Source organism: Trachymyrmex cornetzi, unplaced genomic scaffold (assembly GCF_001594075.2).
Source record: "Trachymyrmex cornetzi isolate Tcor2-1 unplaced genomic scaffold, Tcor1.1 scaffold124, whole genome shotgun sequence".
NCBI lineage: Eukaryota > Metazoa > Arthropoda > Insecta > Hymenoptera > Formicidae > Trachymyrmex > Trachymyrmex cornetzi.
The window spans coordinates 358,939-379,243 of record NW_017295806.1 but is presented as its reverse complement, the minus strand read 5'-3'; the positions used below and the strand labels follow the sequence as shown (position 1 = coordinate 379,243).

At 27.6% G+C, this 20,305-nt stretch overlaps 2 protein-coding genes across 3 annotated transcripts in view; both read left to right on the top strand.

Annotated features, from left to right (window-relative positions):
- The first annotated feature begins 9,428 nt into the window (after positions 1–9,428).
- Positions 9,429–20,305, top strand: part of Ecr (ecdysone receptor) — a 60,069-nt gene continuing 49,192 nt past the window's right edge. Inside the window, exon 1 of the mRNA XM_018521835.1 lies at positions 9,429–9,879. Coding sequence (XP_018377337.1) covers positions 9,429–9,879 — 451 coding nt within the window. The remainder of the gene's footprint in view (positions 9,880–20,305) is intronic.
- Positions 13,004–19,944, top strand: LOC108770315 (uncharacterized). 2 transcript variants are annotated; one of them, XM_018521838.1, is made up of 6 exons: positions 13,004–13,079; positions 13,164–13,226; positions 13,673–14,301; positions 17,603–17,681; positions 17,759–18,044; positions 19,552–19,944. In XM_018521838.1, the coding sequence occupies exons 3-5, from the start codon at positions 13,784–13,786 to the stop codon at positions 17,759–17,761; spliced, it is 600 nt and encodes a 199-aa protein (XP_018377340.1). In that variant the 5' UTR covers positions 13,004–13,079; positions 13,164–13,226; positions 13,673–13,783; the 3' UTR covers positions 17,762–18,044; positions 19,552–19,944. The 2 variants fall into 2 exon arrangements, with proteins under 2 accessions (XP_018377340.1, XP_018377339.1); XM_018521837.1 differs by lacking the exons at positions 17,759–18,044; positions 19,552–19,944 and having other exon boundaries at positions 17,603–17,752.

Sequence of the window (20,305 nt, the reverse complement as noted above, 5' to 3'; positions counted from 1 at the left end):
TACCACTTTTATTTATTTTTTAATTTAGTGCAATAGAGATAATACCACTTGGATTTTATAATTTTATACAATTTTTTTTTTTAATGAATTTATTAGCGCTTTTTTCTATCTTTTTTTAAAAAGATAAATTAGTTATTAATCACTGATCACTGTTATCATGCATTCTTTTTTCTTTACATATACATATATTGACGAATCTCAACAGGCTCATTTTCTAGAAAATAATTTTTCAAGTTCACATAAAATATTGTCTTTTTTAAATTGGATTATGTGATTTTTTTTAACATAACTGTTCTAATTATTCTACATATAAAAGTATTAAATTAATGCTTTAATTTAAAAAATAATGCATTTTTAAATAAAACGAACAAACCTGTCAGAAAAATGTATCACTCTGCATTTAAATGCAAGGTATATCCTTGAAGTTGACGTCTGTTTAAGTGGTTGTAATTATAAGAATTGACTAATCACAGTTGAATATTTTTCTCATATTTGACTGTGATTGGTTAACTCCTACAACTACAGCCACTTTCAATTATGCTTACGTAATTGCAGAATGGACCTTACCTTACGTAAGGGTCTGTCTAATCTTTTCAATTTTTATTACTTTTAGTATTATATTTAATATATTGTAGACTCACTTATTTTGTAGGCGAAGATTTATTAGATATTCAATATACGCCCTAATTTGTGTAAAAGTCACTCTAATTTTTTCGATATTTACTATTTTTAGTATGTTGTAGACATTTTCCTTCACACGTCCATTCGATGTCTTTTCTTATTTTTTTTCTTTCATCTTTTCTTCTTTTTATTAATTCCTTTCTGTTTTATACTCTATCTTCTCCTTTTTCTTCTTTCTACTCTTTTCCATTATCATTCGATTCTCTCTATTAAAATTTTTTATATTTTTTTACATTTATTTTTAGTTAAAAACCGTCATTTAATTGTAATTCTTCGCTATCATAGTTAATTTTGTCGGTATTCTTTGTTTTAGAAACTTCCTTGTTTTATTATTTAAAAACAAATTAAATTATTGAGTTTACATTTATAGAATTTTAAATTGCCAGATTGAAATTTAATATTCCTAAATTCATGGATTTAAAATATTTAATTTTTTAATATTAGAATTATATTAAATTCTTGTGTTATTTACATTTGAACTGTCCTTTGTAAGAATTGCTTGTTAAACATCACGAGCTGGCACTATCAATCCAACGAGGTTGAGAGCATTTTGAATAATAGATACCACAGACTATTTATATCTAGAAATCAATATCCTCGTAGCTATATTGTCGGCAACATGCACATTGAATAACATCTTGTTTCAATTTAACTTGACTAACTTATGGTATGAAATCGTCTTTTTTAGCTTTTTTATCTATATAATTATTACAGTGAAAGAAAAAAATTGATAATTTAAAAATTATTTTTTATATACCTATTTGGCCAGGGAAAGTTTCTTCGTATTTAAAAAAATTTTTTTGAATAAGTTTTTTATTAGTTGCGAAATTTTCATTACAATTATATCATTCGCTAGAGCAAAGTTTCAGCTTTAAAAATCTGTTTTTAAAATTGGGATATGATGATTTTTATCCGAGTTATGAGCAATTGAAATCAGAATGCTCCTTTACTTAATTCGCGAATAACTCAGGAACAAAAAATCATAGGAACATTAAAAAAAATGATTTTGTAGGGAAAGCTTCAAGCTTTCACGATAGTTTGTCGAAAATTTGCGTAAATTTTTTTTAGGCACGTGAAAGACCTCCAAAGTGAAAAGAAAATTTTTTATCTTTTTCAGCTCGTAGTTTTTTAAATGTAAAAATAACCAATCTCACAGAAACTCAAAAATATAGTAACCTTCCGAAAGTAGAGATTTCAAGCTTTAAAATTCTTTTTTTAAATTTAAATTTCGTTCATTTTTCACGAAGATATTGTATATACAATTTTGACTTAAAAAATATGAAGGAACTTTTTCCTCAACCTAATATATATTTATATGCATATATTTATGTATACAATTGTATTTAAGCTAATCAAAGTTATAAAAAACGATATTATGTAAAACGTGATGAAAATTAGAATTGTGTTCTGATTAGACATTTCATTACTATGTTTTTACAAACGCTACAATAGTCATATACTTTTATTTTATATACTACACTAAGAAAAAATATCCTAAATTTCAATGAATATTTATTTGAATAGTACCAACTACATATTTATTAAATATAAAAATATATTTATTTGGTATATACAAGAAACATTAATTTGATTTAACAATCACTTCTTTTTAGTAAATATTTATATATTGTAATTAAATGTTTTGTTGGCAGTATTCAAATAAATATTTATTTAAATTTAGGATATTTTTTCTAAGCGTATCTAAATATAAAAATAAGTTGACACTGTTCTGTAATTATTTTATTATACGGTAAAAAAATTTAGTTTAGTAGAAAATGTTAGAAAAGTATACTTAGTTTATTAATTATATTACATACCACTGTTTTTTTATTTAACCCATTAATGCCCAGTTGCATCAACATTACTTAACTATACTTATTGTATAATAATATGTTGTTAAGGTCATGACTTTGAGTGACCTCTAAATTTTAGCCGTCGCTCGTTATTCGTTAAAAAGTTATTACCAAAAAAAGTTTGAAAAGTGATGTGTCTTTTTTATTATATATAAAATATAAATTTCCTGTTTTAAAATATATTTTACAACTTTACACGCGAAGCGAGTTCAACCCCCTCTCCTACCAAGGAGCATCCGATTTTCGACGCGAAGCGAGTTCCACCCGACCTCCCTTCCTGTCAAGGGACGTTTGACTTTCTACGCTAGACAAGATTTACCTAAATGAAAACTCGTACGCTTCTTGGCAAGGGAAAAAAGACGTCAATTGTACGTGCTTATGTGCTCTTTGAAGAAAAATATGACTTTCTATTCCAAACCTACTTTCCAAACTATCAAAGTAATTTCATCAAAAGTGTTGCACTTTTTTTTAATTGACTGAAAAATTCTATTGAAATTTGCAGAATATATTTATTATTGTTTTTTCTCGAGAACACTCCTCAATTGAAGAGTACAGAGATGTAAATGCAAGGCCAGTAAGGTCAATTAAAAAAAAATGTTTTTGTAGTATGAGAAACATATAGACCTAAAAAGCTATGCCTATAGATCCGGGATATTCCGATTTCGGCTCAATTTATCAAAACCGATTTTCTCAAAAAGATTGATTTAAAACCCACTCTTTTATTAAGAAAAACCAATTTTTCACAAAAAGATCTGTTTAAAAATAGTCTCTTTTGCTTGGGAAAATACATTTTTTGCAAAAAGGAATGATCGGTTTAAATCGACTTTTTTTGTTTGGGGAATGGATTCTTTTTAGAAAATTAGCATATCCCTAATCAAATTTCTTCAAACTTTACAATTTTTATAGGAAATATTTTTTATAATAGTTTTTTCATAATTATTTTTATAGGAAACATTTTTTAACCCTTAGTACACATTTTAGTTTTTAGCACCCTTACTACACACGTTCGGTCATTCGTGTCCTGGATTAATTTTCATCATTTTTACAAGTATATATAAATTATTAAATAATTTTTACATATATTTTGACATCTTTAGAAAGTATTTGTAGTTATACATTCATAACAAATTGTAGATAAATTGTTATAACTAAATATGGTTAACAAAATGAGAAAAATGCACTGTTTCATATAAAAATGTAAAACTCTGAAACAAAAATGTTTAAAGGAAAAATATAGTTCAATATTTTAAAATTGATATTCCAAACTACAAAAAAAAATAGTTCAAGTGTCGGCTGTTCAAAAAAGTTTAGTTATTAAGTAATTTGAAAATGATGTTTTTATAATATGCATGAATTGCTATAAAATGAAGATTAGGTATAAATTGAAGATTTATTGTATTTACATTTTAAACAATGCATTTTATTATTGTTGTTGTGTTAAAAAAAACTAATAATTTATTAGGAAAATGTTCTTTATAACATTACAGATAACATAATGAATAATATTACTTACAATGTTTAGCATAAGAATGCTAAAAATTGTGTTAATTACGGGCTAATATGTTGTTCTAGGGTTAAATTTTTTTTTTAATAATTCGTGAAATATTTCCACAATACAACCGAGAATTAGTTGAAAATAAAGAAAAAAATAAAAATTTTTTAGTTACAAAAAATGTACACTCTGTACACACGTTGGGTTATTTGTGACCCAGAGGTGAATTTCGGAGTTATGTCAGTTAAAGGATATGCATGAATTGAGGCCGATAACGTACAAAACTTGTTCTCTATATATATAGATGCCAAACTTTTTTTAGGAATAGAAAAGAGACCGGAATTTAATCAGGTGCTCTTATAGTATTTTAAAGAAAAGAAATGCGCAGGACACGAAAGACCCGAAGGTGTGCATTAAGGGTTAAATATAATTTATTCATAATTGTTTATAAAATATTCAATCATCTCGGAACATTCTGGTGTATTCACCTTGTGTATTCAATTCTCATGTGAATATTTATGTTAACATATGCTGGGGCAGAACGTATTTGGAGATGAGATCATCGATCCTGTTGTTGGGTTCAAGGCCGATTGAGACCGCTGTTCTTACTTTCGCTTCTCATAGCTGCTGACGGGAAACGCCGGAACGTAAATTATTCCTCTTCGATCTTTCCCGCTTTTTTTCTATATCCTTCCACTCATGGTCGACTACATTCCTACGGGATCAAACCTGTAATACACATACAATTTTTCAGATCCCGTGTAATTTTGATTCAATGATTGTTTAAATTGAATACTTTTTTATCATTTTATTTTTAAACGTATAGCTTCTGTAATTTAGAACTTGTTTTTGGCTTTATTTTTGACTAGAATCATAGTTTAAAATCATATACCAGTTTTATATATTTTTTTACATAGTTTTATGAATTTTCAGATAGTTTAATTTTCTAAATAGTTAAATTCTTAAATCAGCAGGGTTTGAAATAACCAAAGTCAAAATAAAAACGCATAAAACCTGATAAAACTAAAAAAAAATCCCAAAAAATAAAAACCCATTTAGAAATATAAGTATTTAGAACAGGACTCAATCTTCAAAATAAAAGTAAACAATAAATTCAAGGCTAATGAGAGTCAGTACAGAAGGAGGTGCGCAACAATTATTAAATTATAAAAAATTACTTCATTACACAATATCTTCTTTATTTTGAATATTTGAAATCCTCATTAGGATTTTTTTTTTTAATTTTTTGGGGTATTTATTGAGTTTTATCGGGTTTCATGCGTTTTTATTTTTTATAGTCCACTAATGATTAACAAAATTCGCTATTCAGTTAATATAATTTTATTATAAATCAATTTCACTTTGGTTTAATTTATTAATTATTATATTAGACGTGTATATATATATACACACATTTGTAATACGGAAATATTTTATATATAATTATATATGTTTATATATATTTATATATGACGTTCTTATATGGAAAAAATGTTTTATTTCATAACTTGTTAATAAACTCAATTTTTCATCTTTAATTATCGTTTCGGCTCCTCTTATAATGTTCACAACGATTACTATTCAAGTCCGTCATAATTGGAACGCTCCTGATATTATTGATATAAAGGCAGGTCATTACCTACGCCGCGCAGTCGTTACCACCGAACAGCGCCATGCCCCCGCAAAATCTGCTATGCAACCCGTCATACTGCCTAGTACGTATCCGTAACACCCTGTACATACATACATATAATGGCCCGTATTCAGAATGATGTTAGTGCGCTAACATACTATACTTTACGTCACGCATATTATAGAATTTCAGAGATAAAAGCGCGTTCTGAATACGAGCCAATATGTATATTGCCTACTGCACACTGGACGCTATGAGCGATGAACGACGAGCGATATCCAATAAAAACTTCGCTTTTTCTCACGTGACGACGCAAAGCAAAGCTCTCATTGGATATCGCTCGTCGCTCATCGCTTATCGTGTCCAGTGTGCAGTAGGTATATGTCAAGAGATATTATGTACTACACCCACTACACTCGGGCTTTGTTCGTTTTTGTAATGTGTAAATCTATTGAATTACCTAATAGTGACTTTTCTCAAATGAAAATAATAATGAAGACGTCTTCTCCACACACACACACACACACACAAATGATTTCTAACCGATTTCATTCATAAAATATATTAAATACAATCGCTGTCTGCTAACTTGACGCATGATAAAATTTGTCAATAACAAGGAAAATACTATTACCCAAATATTTAAAATTTCCCAAATTTCCCGAAACGATTCCCAAATATAGACACAAATAAATCAGAATAATTCAATTGTCTGCAATCTTGTCAGTGGTCTCTAGTGATCCTTAATTGTATATTGATCCGTTTTGGTTACAAAGATCAATCAAGTCAGTAAAAGTTCCTCGATTGTTGACGAGAAACTCGTGTAGTCAATTTTTGATAAAATACTTGGTCTGTCAATCGTTTACATTCATCGTTGTGTCCAGTGATTTGAAACGTGATTAAATAACTTCATAAATGCAAGAATTTGCAGTGGTATTACTATTGACTTACTTTTTGAAATTGCGAATATGTAGTTTTGCGATCCACTATTTTTAGAGTCTTTAAAATAAACTAGCGATATTGTTCCAACAGTTAACAAGAGACTAATATGATAAACGTATGTCACTGTTTTCGATGTATACATATATATCTAAAATAAACATTTGTGTTGTCTATGTATTCGTTGGAACTAACGATTGTAACAAATTAAAATAAGATTAATCATTTAAATATATCTTTATGTATCCTACTGCGGCTGCGAAAAAATAAAGTTTACCATGGGGACGAAAACCCGGAACGGAATAATTCTGATTGATTAGCTCTGTTTCCTTTTCGTTATTGTTCCATTCCGCTGTTTCTTTCTCCATTGGGACGCACCCTTAAAATTATTCTTAGAACTTAAATATAACAATAAATTATAAATATTGATCAAAGACTGCAGATTAAATATACGAAAATTATGTCATAAATAGTGTTACGTCCGCCGGTAGTAACAATTGAAATTATATACGAAAATTGTAAAAATAACCCTATTATTCATATCCCTTAAAAAACCCTTAGTATCTTTCGCTAGCTGTGACAAACTCCTATCTACCTCCGTACAATGTAGGGAACAAGAAGCTAAGTTATTTAATACAGGAAGTGAGTGATTCGAGATCGAAATCCGCTCATCAATATAATAGGCAATTTATAAATATTACTTTCGATACACATAATAAGATCGAACGTTAAATTTAAAGATGAACGAAAGATGTCACCATTATCGAATTTGGAATTTAAAAAAGTCTATCAACCTCGATCGAGTTCGGAAATCGCTCCTTTTAAACTGCATGTTTGATTGTCAATAAAAAATATGTACTGAACATTTTAGCCCCCTTTACAGATTCACTAAGTTTCATTAAAATCGAAATAGGACACCTGAAGAGCTGTTAAGTAGATAAATATTATGAAAGTAGAATTATTAGAAAAATTTTATATGTATAAATTTAATACAAATGTTTATAAAAAAAACACTTTTCATCCTTTTTAAGTTTTTTAAATTTTAAAATATGATCTAATTAATTGCAGTTATTTAATATATTGTATAATAATATAAATTAAGAAATCATTTTATTTTATGTGTTACAGATTTTTCGAGTAGCGAACAACAACTTCAGTTACGAAGATATAATAAATACACGCACATGTTTGAGGCTGTGATTATTTTATTTTAAGTTTGAATAATCGAATAGTTCGGAACTGTAATTTTTTTTTAAAGATTATTTAATGATCGATATATCAATGTATCGAGAGAGATACTCTAGTGCTTTCATTAATTGGAAAAGTTAAGGATGGTTTAAGTTTGAAAAACGACAAACTTATTGAAATTTTTTGTCATTAAAAAGCAACTGAAAAAGTAAAACAATTGTGAAAAAATTTTTAATTCTCTTAGTTTTTTAATATATAGGGTGTCTCAATAAAATCAGGACACTTGAATACTTTGGAAAATATAAGTTTTACAGAAAAGTGTTTCAGATAAAAGTTGTAGGGTTCAAAAGGATCTATTTAGTGATCTTATTAATTTGACCTTGGATGGCGTCGCCAAGGTTAGGTTAAGGTCACATCGACTTTTTTAAATAGCACATTCTATTTTTGATTCCATAATCTAATAGCTGATGTCAAGAGCTTTTCGAAATACTACAACAAAGTTATTTTTCATAATTTTTTAAGTTATTTTTTGAGTATTTTTTTGAGTTATGAGGTTTAAAAGTTACAGTACCGTCGGCATTAGCATTACGCAAGGTGTTCGACCAATGGCTTAAATGTTGTTCAGGATCATGTCCTGGATAACATTCGTTTAAGATCACTGGAGATTGTTCCTCTTATTTTCATTTTTGTATTGAAAATTTATTTTTATGTAAAATTGAAAATAATACTAATACCGACGATATTGTAACTTTCAAGTCTTATAACTCGAAAAGTACTTTATGAAAAATAACTATATTGTAGGTAATCCGTATAACAAATCAAACTAACCAAGACTCCTTATAAATCAAAGAATTGGAAAGAATAAGGGTGCTAGGAGTCAGGCGCAGAAGACATCGCGCAAATAATACACCTATGAAGAGTGAACATTTTTTATTCACTAAACGCACTTACATGTTTCGGCTCACTTTTGAGTCTTCTTCAGAGCAAACATAAACGGAACATGTAAGCGCGTTTAGTGAATAAAGAATTTTCACGCTTCATAAGTGTGTTATCCTAGCGCCCTTATTCTTTTCAATTCTTATATTGTAGTATTTTGAAAAGTTTTTGGCTATTAGATTTTGGAATCAAAAATAGGGTGTGCTATTAAAAAAAATTAACGTAAACTTGACCAGACCTTGGTGACGCCACTTAAGGTCAAATTGATAAGATCAGGAAATAGATTTTTTGGAACCTTACAACTTTTGTCTGAAATACTTTTCTTAAAAAACTTATTTTCTGACATATTTAAGTGTCCCGATTTTTTTGGGACACCGTGTATGTATACATATACTTACATATACATATATGTGTATATATACATACATACATATATACATATTATATGTACAAATATAAACCATAAGCTCCAGTGTAGCAAAAAGAGGAAACAAAAACGTCTAGAAACGGAAATGTCAAGAAAACATTTAATATTACGGGATCTGTCACGTTTTTCAATTTAATAAGTGACAATGTAACAGTACGATGCAATGAAGGGTCGGAGGTTGTTACGGAGAATGTCGTCCTGGCAGCCTCATCCAGGTTAAAAGGTACAATAAATCTATTGACGACAACTACGAAGAGAGCGACGACGATAACTCCCAGTATGGATACCAGTGCCGATTCGAATATGGACACTGATAACAGTGGTTCTACTTCTACAGGCATCGGTATCATTGCCTCTGTCAACACTACATCCTTGACATTGGTTAAGGCCGAGAAACCAGATCATCTGGTAGGGACATCGACGTCATCTACTGTAACTACTGGACCAATTGTCACCGGAAGTAATCTTTTTACCGGTGTTGCTAACAGCAATAAAATATCTAGATCGGACGATTGGCTAGCAGCGGACAGTCCGGAATCGCCGCAGAATTCTTTACCAAGTCAGAACGTGGTTTACTCTACTTCCCAGCAGCAATTATCGGAACAACAGCAATCTCCTATGGCCCATTCCAGTCCGCTCGCACATCAACAACAGCAAGTTAGCAATAATGGATACGCGAGTCCTATGAGTACCAGCAGTTACGATCCATATAGCCCCAACGGTAAAATAGGTAAGTATCATTGTTTTAATAAAATTTGCAGATTATAAAAAATATTTTCAGAGATACAAGAATACGGCATAGGTTTAGGAGATATAGTAAATTAAAGTTTCATAATGTGTAGAGGATAACATGGTATAAGAAGTATATCACGAATAGTGAAATTTATATATGCTATACTAATCTCTTAAAGAATGTAAACAAAGTTAGAGAGAGAGAGAGAAAATTATGGAAAGTCGCAGGTATTTTGTGAACAGTCGATATAGTTCTCGCAGTTCGTTAACAGCTTTCAATATGCGATTGTACGAATTTTTAAGTCTTATTAAGATAAGAATAAGTGATAAAAAGTCCTCGTTCCGTGTTATAAAGTGTATAGGTGGCAGCAGTTTATGCCACCCCTCGCAGGGGCGTACTGCCTCCACGCATACATTTTTTAACGCGAAACAAAGTCCACCTCTCCTCTCTGCCTAGGAGCATAGGACTTGTTACGCGTTTAAAAATAAAACTGTCTTATTCATTTTTGAAACAGAATTTTTTCCAAAAAAAATTACGAGCTCTCCCTTAAAACACATGGTCTTTTTATAATTAGTTTTATATGTAAAGATTATGTATTTCACGGGTTTCCTCCGTGTCCAGATCCATTCTTGGAATGCCAACATTTCGTGAACCTTGCAGTCCACTTTATCAGGGCGAGGAGCAGCCTGATACTATATCAGGTATCAGGCTGCTCTTCAGCCTGGACTGCAAGGTTCACGAAACGTTGGCATTTCAAGAATTAACAAGAAACTTTGTTATAAGGGCCAATAGTTGATTCTTATTGCAAGACCGTCTTAAGTAATGTCTTAAGACGCTAATGCAGCCCTCTGATTGGGTCGTGACTTCTTAAGACTATACTTAAGATGGTCTTGAATATAAAATCTGACTATGAATACCGGCCATAATTATGGCGCGGTCCCATGGAATACCGGCCATAATTATGGCGGAATTAGCGGAACGTTCGTGATTGGTCGTGGCTTCATTCCGCCGTTTTCCGTTGCGCAAATTTATTTTATGGATTCCGCTGATGCATGCGTGTGTGCGTGTACATACATGTATTTATAAAAAATTACCTCGTTAATCCGATTTAAACGGAGAAAAATGTCTTCTATACAAGCGCATGGTTAATCAACATGCTGAGACGTGTCGGATTTCCATCTGAGTGTTCTCCGGGTGTCATGTCATCCTTATTTAACGTTCGATAAATAACAAGAATGGAGTGATATCTGGGTGGCACTCGGATGATAATCTGAACATAACCCTGAAGGTAATTAATTAAGTCTCCAGATAAATATAGAGGTAACCAGATCAATATGGTTAGAATACGAATGTATAAATAGTATACAGAAAGGCAAAAATGTAAATCAAAATCAAAATGGGTACACAAAACGAAGTCGACAATGTCCCTATCATGTATGATTTCCGATTTGCAGGAATTCATTTTCCTATGTCCCATTGAGCGGAACTTGCGGATGCGCAATCAATGCGAGCCAATGACAAACGCTATTCTGGTAGATCTAACGAAAGTAATCTACGGAAAGACTCTTACGATTGGTCAGAGCTAATTACTCATTCCGCAAATTCCGTTCAATAAGACATAGGAAAACACATATTAGCGGAACGGAATCGGTGGAATGAAGCCACGACCAATTACGAACGTTCTGCCAATTTCGCATTGCGCCAATTCTGCACCGTGGGATCGCGCCATAACAATTATGCATACATTTCAATAATTACCCAAGTAGCAAGATGTCATTATGATGACGATTTAAGGTAATTTTTCGTCATTTGACGTCAGTGGACTAAATAATGATATAAAAAGAACGTAACACATTCATGACGATATATTATCGTTATAAATATACCGTCATTTTATCGTCATTTTTAGGTCATATTTAATGAATAATCAATAAATATAATGTGTGCAATAACCCAATATTTGGAGTGACGCCCGTTCGATCACTTTGCGTTTGACCACTAGCCACTCACAACGCTTGTATAATTGCACGCGAAATACACTGCCAGTACTAAAAATCTATAGTATACGTAACATGCACTACAGATTTTCAGTACTAGGTCACGTGGTCAAAATTGGCGAATATCAAGCGTCAATTTTGATTACGTGGCCTGTTTTGAAATGTGGCTAAAAATGAGCCGCGCGTTAACATAAAGCCTGTTACACAATACGTCATATATGTCGGTGTCGTGAGCAGTATGCCGTAAGAATGAACCTATCACAGTCGAGTATTCTCCTCACTTTCGACTTGATTAAGGCCCGTCTACAATACACGGAGTAAGAAGTAAGAGTAAGAAATTGACCAATCACAGTCGAATGTGAGAAGAATAATCGACTGTGATTGGTCAATTTCTTACTCTTACTTCTTACTCCGTGTATTGTAGACGGGCCTTTAGTCAATTCTTACAACTACAACCACTTACAACTACATTTAGAAAACAACACGGTGAGAACATGTATGCGGAATCCACGTAAAATTCACGTGTTTTATGTGGACTACGTGGATTAAAAATTTATTCACATAATATTCACGTGAATGCGACATTGACATTTCGTTGCCAAATCAAAATAAATTTTCCTCAAAATTTCAACGTGGATTCTATAGACGTTTCCATATAGATTTTAGTACGTATAATTCACGTGGAATTACTGATGATATTTAACGGGAATAAAAATAGGAAATAGTAATGTGAAATTCACGTGGATAAATTTACATCGATTTTGACTCTGCAAGAGTCAAAATATCATGCGCACTATGCATGCAACGGAATGTAGCCCAAATATACTTCCACCATGGAGAATAGAGAGCAAGAGACCGAACTAGACTTTAAAAAGTGTGGTCAAAATCAGATTTCTGAATTGGTATTGGTAGTGCTCGGTAGGTGGCGTTCGAATCACAACTCCTCTGATAACGCTTAAGGCCCAGACACAAGCTTTTGCATAACGCATAGTGCATAAGCGAATCAACCAATCGAAATTCTTCTTTATTATGGAATGAGAGGAAAGGAAAGCTTCTGATTAGTTGATTCGCTTATGCACTATGCGTTATGTGTTATGCGAAAGTCTGCGCTGCGGCCATAAGCCTGTCACGGTCGCGGCGAGCACGTGAAAGTAGCAAGTGTTTATCACATCATAAATGTAATCATACTTTAAAAATAAGGTGGGCAGTGAAAGACTATAAAAACTATTTTAGGAAAACGAAAAATCTTATTTGAAATTGTGAAATATTTTTCACTTCCAAAAGACGAAGCTGTTTGCATGAAGTGATGTGAAATTAGTACAAATCAAGATATTTCCGTTACCAAAGGTAAGGAAATAATACACAATCAAGTCGGTGTTATATATAACAATGGCAAATTTAGTATCTTTGAGATGTGCAAAAAATTGCTCCTTCCCATCATTATACACACACTTTGTATATTCTTAATATAAATAGTATAAGAAAATGACAATAAATTTTGTTTCTTAATTTATTTATGAATAGTTTCATGCTCATTGTTGCTTCTTATTGTATTTCACAGTTTAAACAAATTACCCCAAAAAGCATAATTTTTAATAATAAGAAAAATAATTATTTTGTATAATCTAATAATCTATACGCTGTACAGATTTATAGGTTATAAAGTTATGTTGTAAAAGTTAATTTCGACGAATTGCAAGTGTGAATGTGCCCTTTTTCTTAATAGGAATAAAAATTCGAAAATATTTAATAATCTGATGGACCATAACTTAAATATACATTATTTTATTTAGGATGAATATGTTCAATACATTTTGAACCATCATGCTTTAAAACATCTTTTCGATTGCAACTGCCGGGGTACTCTTTGAAAAGTTCATAAACCGAACAATAATGCAGTTCCCATGTTGCATTTATTTAATGACTCACATGTGAAAAATACACAATGGCCTAATTACTTTGATGAAGGAGGGATTACATCACTGATAGCAAATGCGTTTAAAGTAATGACAAATGTGTCAATTGTTAATACCAATATGCCTGGAGAAGTGTTGAATGCATCTATACACATCAATGTTATTCCACAAGAAGTGGTGCATTCAACTGCAGTTGTAGCAAATATGTCAGTGGATTGTGTCGGTACAGTTATTCAAGAAGTGTCGAATGTTTCAATACATATGAAAATTGCATCGGAAGAAATGATTCCTTCATATACAGTTATAGAAAATGTGTCAATGAATTTTGCTGATGTGTCTAAAAAAATGTCGACTGCGTCAACACACATCGATGTCACATCAAAAGAAATTGTAGATGCATCAAAGAGTATTATGGATGTATGTAATGTGGACAATACCGTGCATGTAACACCAACTGTATCATCTATAACAAATCTCCATAGCTCAAGTAAAGGCGTTGATTCCATGTAAGTAATACTTTATCTAGATCATCCTAATGTTCAAATATGAATATAACTATGAAATTTTACTCGTGTTTTTAAATTTTGTTATCTACAGATTCTTTTGTAAAAAAAAACAATATCGTAATAATTATTATAAAAGAAGAATGATTATTAGAGAATAATAGTATATTGTCATTTTAGAGTTTGAAACAGACCTTTTTTTGTAATGTAAATAAATATAAAAATATATATTATAATAAAATATAAATTATAATTTTGAAAAATGTAAAGAAATATAAAAATATATATTATAATAAAATATAAATTATAATTTTGAAAAATGTAAAGAAATATAAAAATATATATTATAATAAAATATAAATTATAATTTTGAAAAATGTAAAGAAATATAAAAATATATATTATAATAAAATATAAATTATAATTTTGAAAAATGTAAAGAAATATAAAAATATATATTATAATAAAATATAAATTATAATTTTGAAAAATGTAAAGAAATATAAAAATATATATTATAATAAAATATAAATTATAATTTTGAAAAATGTAAAGAAATATAAAAATATATATTATAATAAAATATAAATTATAATTTTGAAAAATGTAAAGAAATATAAAAATATATATTATAATAAAATATAAATTATAATTTTGAAAAATGTAAAGAAATATAAAAATATATATTATAATAAAATATAAATTATAATTTTGAAAAATGTAAAGAAATATAAAAATATATATTATAATAAAATATAAATTATAATTTTGAAAAATGTAAAGAAATATAAAAATATATATTATAATAAAATATAAATTATAATTTTGAAAAATGTAAAGAAATATAAAAATATATATTATAATAAAATATAAATTATAATTTTGAAAAATGTAAAGAAATATAAAAATATATATTATAATAAAATATAAATTATAATTTTGAAAAATGTAAAGAAATATAAAAATATATATTATAATAAAATATAAATTATAATTTTGAAAAATGTAAAGAAATATAAAAATATATATTATAATAAAATATAAATTATAATTTTGAAAAATGTAAAGAAATATAAAAATATATATTATAATAAAATATAAATTATAATTTTGAAAAATGTAAAGAAATATAAAAATATATATTATAATAAAATATAAATTATAATTTTGAAAAATGTAAAGAAATATAAAAATATATATTATAATAAAATATAAATTATAATTTTGAAAAATGTAAAGAAATATAAAAATATATATTATAATAAAATATAAATTATAATTTTGAAAAATGTAAAGAAATATAAAAATATATATTATAATAAAATATAAATTATAATTTTGAAAAATGTAAAGAAATATAAAAATATATATTATAATAAAATATAAATTATAATTTTGAAAAATGTAAAGAAATATAAAAATATATATTATAATAAAATATAAATTATAATTTTGAAAAATGTAAAGAAATATAAAAATATATATTATAATAAAATATAAATTATAATTTTGAAAAATGTAAAGAAATATAAAAATATATATTATAATAAAATATAAATTATAATTTTGAAAAATGTAAAGAAATATAAAAATATATATTATAATAAAATATAAATTATAATTTTGAAAAATGTAAAGAAATATAAAAATATATATTATAATAAAATATAAATTATAATTTTGAAAAATGTAAAGAAATATAAAAATATATATTATAATAAAATATAAATTATAATTTTGAAAAATGTAAAGAAATATAAAAATATATATTATAATAAAATATAAATTATAATTTTGAAAAATGTAAAGAAATATAAAAATATATATTATAATAAAATATAAATTATAATTTTGAAAAATGTAAAGAAATATAAAAATATATATTATAATAAAATATAAATTATAATTTTGAAAAATGTAAAGAAATATAAAAATATATATTATAATAAAATATAAATTATAATTTTGAAAAATGTAAAGAAATATAAAAATATATATTATAATAAAATATAAATTATAATTTTGAAAAATGTAAAGAAATATAAAAATATATATTATAATAAAATATAAATTATAATTTTGAAAAATGTAAAGAAATATAAAAATATATATTATAATAAAATATAAATTATAATTTTGAAAAATGTAAAGAAATATAAAAATATATATTATAATAAAATATAAATTATAATTTTGAAAAATGTAAAGAAATATAAAAATATATATTATAATAAAATATAAATTATAATTTTGAAAAATGTAAAGAAATATAAAAATATATATTATAATAAAATATAAATTATAATTTTGAAAAATGTAAAGAAATATAAAAATATATATTATAATAAAATATAAATTATAATTTTGAAAAATGTAAAGAAATATAAAAATATATATTATAATAAAATATAAATTATAATTTTGAAAAATGTAAAGAAATATAAAAATATATATTATAATAAAATATAAATTATAATTTTGAAAAATGTAAAGAAATATAAAAATATATATTATAATAAAATATAAATTATAATTTTGAAAAATGTAAAGAAATATAAAAATATATATTATAATAAAATATAAATTATAATTTTGAAAAATGTAAAGAAATATAAAAATATATATTATAATAAAATATAAATTATAATTTTGAAAAATGTAAAGAAATATAAAAATATATATTATAATAAAATATAAATTATAATTTTGAAAAATGTAAAGAAATATAAAAATATATATTATAATAAAATATAAATTATAATTTTGAAAAATGTAAAGAAATATAAAAATATATATTATAATAAAATATAAATTATAATTTTGAAAAATGTAAAGAAATATAAAAATATATATTATAATAAAATATAAATTATAATTTTGAAAAATGTAAAGAAATATAAAAATATATATTATAATAAAATATAAATTATAATTTTGAAAAATGTAAAGAAATATAAAAATATATATTATAATAAAATATAAATTATAATTTTGAAAAATGTAAAGAAATATAAAAATATATATTATAATAAAATATAAATTATAATTTTGAAAAATGTAAAGAAATATAAAAATATATATTATAATAAAATATAAATTATAATTTTGAAAAATGTAAAGAAATATAAAAATATATATTATAATAAAATATGAATATAAAAAAGTAAGGACCTTTTGTCCAATTATTCTTTTCCTTCATTGTTTGACAATGTTTATTAATTTTTGCAGCATTGTATTAGTTTTATATATATATATATTTTTTTATATATGATTGCAGAATATCATTTTTATTGCATGTTTTCAGAAAAAACTTGCAACAAGAATTGGAAGCCTTGAAGAAGAAACTTGCAAAATTCAAACTACAAGAGAAATTGAATAGATCGGTGAAGTTACATTTATATTATTACTCCAGTATTTACTGAATTTGCATTTATGTATTTTATTTGCTTTACGTTTTCAGTGAGAATCTTAAATTGCAAGTGGTTGCAGTGAAGAAAAAAATTGAAGCAGCAAGAACAAAATTCATCTTGGTACATTGAAATGTGCGAAGTCAAAATGCACACAAATCTTTAGGTAAAGTTTTCGGGTCAAATACGAATATTATTGAATCTTAACGTGACACACATAAACTGGTCTTCAGAAGATATAGCGAACGCTATGTCTTTACGATGCATCAGTCCCAAAGCTTACCGGTACATGAGAAGTGTTATGAAAATGTTTCTCCCTGTTTTTTCAATGCTAAGAAAGTGGGCATGTAGTATCAACATAAATCCTGGCATGTTAAATACAATCCTTATCTGCATGAAATGTAAAGGAAAAAGCATGTAAACGCATGAAAATTGGTTATACTCACATTTGATGAAATCTACTTATACAATAAAATTGTTATCGATCGAAAACTGCAGAAAGTTGTTGGATCACACAAGTTGTGCCAGTGTGTAATGGTCCGTAGTATATTTTCTAATTGAAAACAACCGATTACTATAATTATGATACGGCAATGACCAGAAATACATCTTTGTGCATTATTTCATGATTGTATAATATAGGTTACACTGTTGCTGACATGATGTGCAATATGGATTCAACCAAAGAGAATTATAGCGTTTTTGGCCCGATCGGGTTTGCACCAACCTTGGTTGGATTAATCTTTCCTATTGGTTGACGTCACCCGCTTTACCAATAGGAGAGCAAAACGCCATTAATCCAACCCAGGTTGGTGCAAACCTGGCCGGGCCGAAAACGCTATTAGATAGAGCGGAAGGTTCGTATATCATGACGAGAGTCATCTGTCGAGTTCGATGCATGGTGGAATCAGAAAGGTGAAGCATTCCGAAGGATGCGCTGTAGACAATAAAAAGCGATAGAGTTCAATTGATAGAAAATACAGTAAAATGCAATACCGATAGAGTTTGATTGGTCAAAATTCGTCCATCTCCACTCTATCATGCGCAATGCTTCACCTTTCTGATTCCATCATGGTCCGATGCACAATTACGTTCCTAATTTCATTTTTATTTTATATAGACAGAACGGAATATTAGTTGTAATAAAGTATTCGTGACCATGCAGCTTTAGAGAGAGGTATGAAAATGAAAGATACCGAGTTCGAATTCCGTTTATCTTTATTAATTTTTTCGTCGCTATTATTATTGATAAATGCAGCATCAGACTCACAAAATAGCATTGATAGCAGTATACGCGAAAATATATTACGATCTTATAAGGACCTTCCACTCTATCTAATCTTCTTTAGGTTCAACGAACCTGTACATCGTGCTGTAGTCTGAATTGAAAATTAGAGTTGCTCCCAAAAACAATTGAGGAGCAGATTTCCAAAATGCATTTTGTCCAAAATTTGAGTTTTTTTTAGTTAAAGGTGACATAGTGTTCAGTGTTGATAGACTCATATTTTAAGTTACTTTACGATGTTTTAAAAGTATTTCTATACCATCAATTTTATGTGCTGAAAAAAACCTTTACATCCAAAGTGCATTATGTCCTGTAACTAGAGATAAACAAAATGTATTTGTTTAAATTTTTAGCAATTGTTTAACAATTTTGTTGAACATTATCACGTTTTATTGATTGGCAAATTGTTATTTTTTGTAAGGCATACAGTTTTCTTGTGACTTTCTTTCTCGTTTTCTGAAAATTATAAATTTTTGATAAAACGCATTTTGAAAATTTGCTCCTTAATTATTTTCAGCACTCTCTCGACGAAAAGTTAAAGGTTTCTATGTTTGCACACAGATATGCCGCACTTGCTCGAGTTAGCAAGAAATCACTTTATTGATAATGGATTCGGTGTGTGGGGGCATCATATGGACAAGAAATATATCGAATGAATCTTAAGTATTTGTGCAAAAGATATAAAAGTTTTTTACAACATTTTCCATTATCACCTTCACGTCCAAAGCTATGAAAGACAAGAAGTTCTACGATTTCTTATACACTGGGCAACAAAATTAACGCAACACCTGTTTTACTCTGCAAAAATAGGCAAACTTCAAGATAGAATAACTTCGTCAAAAATCGTCGTATCCAGATGTTTAAAAAAGCATTTTACAGCTTGAAACCTTTACTTTTCAGATCGCTACTTTAAAAACGGTCTCATGGAGATTTTATGAAGTTACACAAACATAAATGAAGATATATCAGATCTCAAAATTTTTTACGAAATTTGCAGAGAAATTTCCACGGAGTGGACTAAAAATTGTACACAAATGCGATTTACATCATTCGAAAGAGCGAATCTTTATCTTTAATATGCTTTTTTTACAAAGCTCTACGATTTTTTTTCGCTGAGTTATTCAACGTTGAAGCAAAATGGTCATTTTTGCTTACATCTATTTTATGAAACTATCGATAAAATCGTAGTGTCAAAAATGGATATGATTCATATATATGCTAATGAGAACTATCAGGATTGGCTTTTATTAGCACAAATACGCATCACATCTGTTGCGCTATTGCTGGTATAAGTGTTGCACCACCGATGAGATAC

Coding starts and splice junctions, on each gene's coding strand:
- LOC108770315 (XM_018521837.1), top strand. CDS start 13,784: ATGTTGCATTTATTTAATGACTCACATGTGAAAAATACACAATGGCCT. Junction 14,302..17,602: donor AGTAAAGGCGTTGATTCCAT/GTAAGTAATACT, acceptor GCATGTTTTCAG/AAAAAACTTGCAACAAGAAT.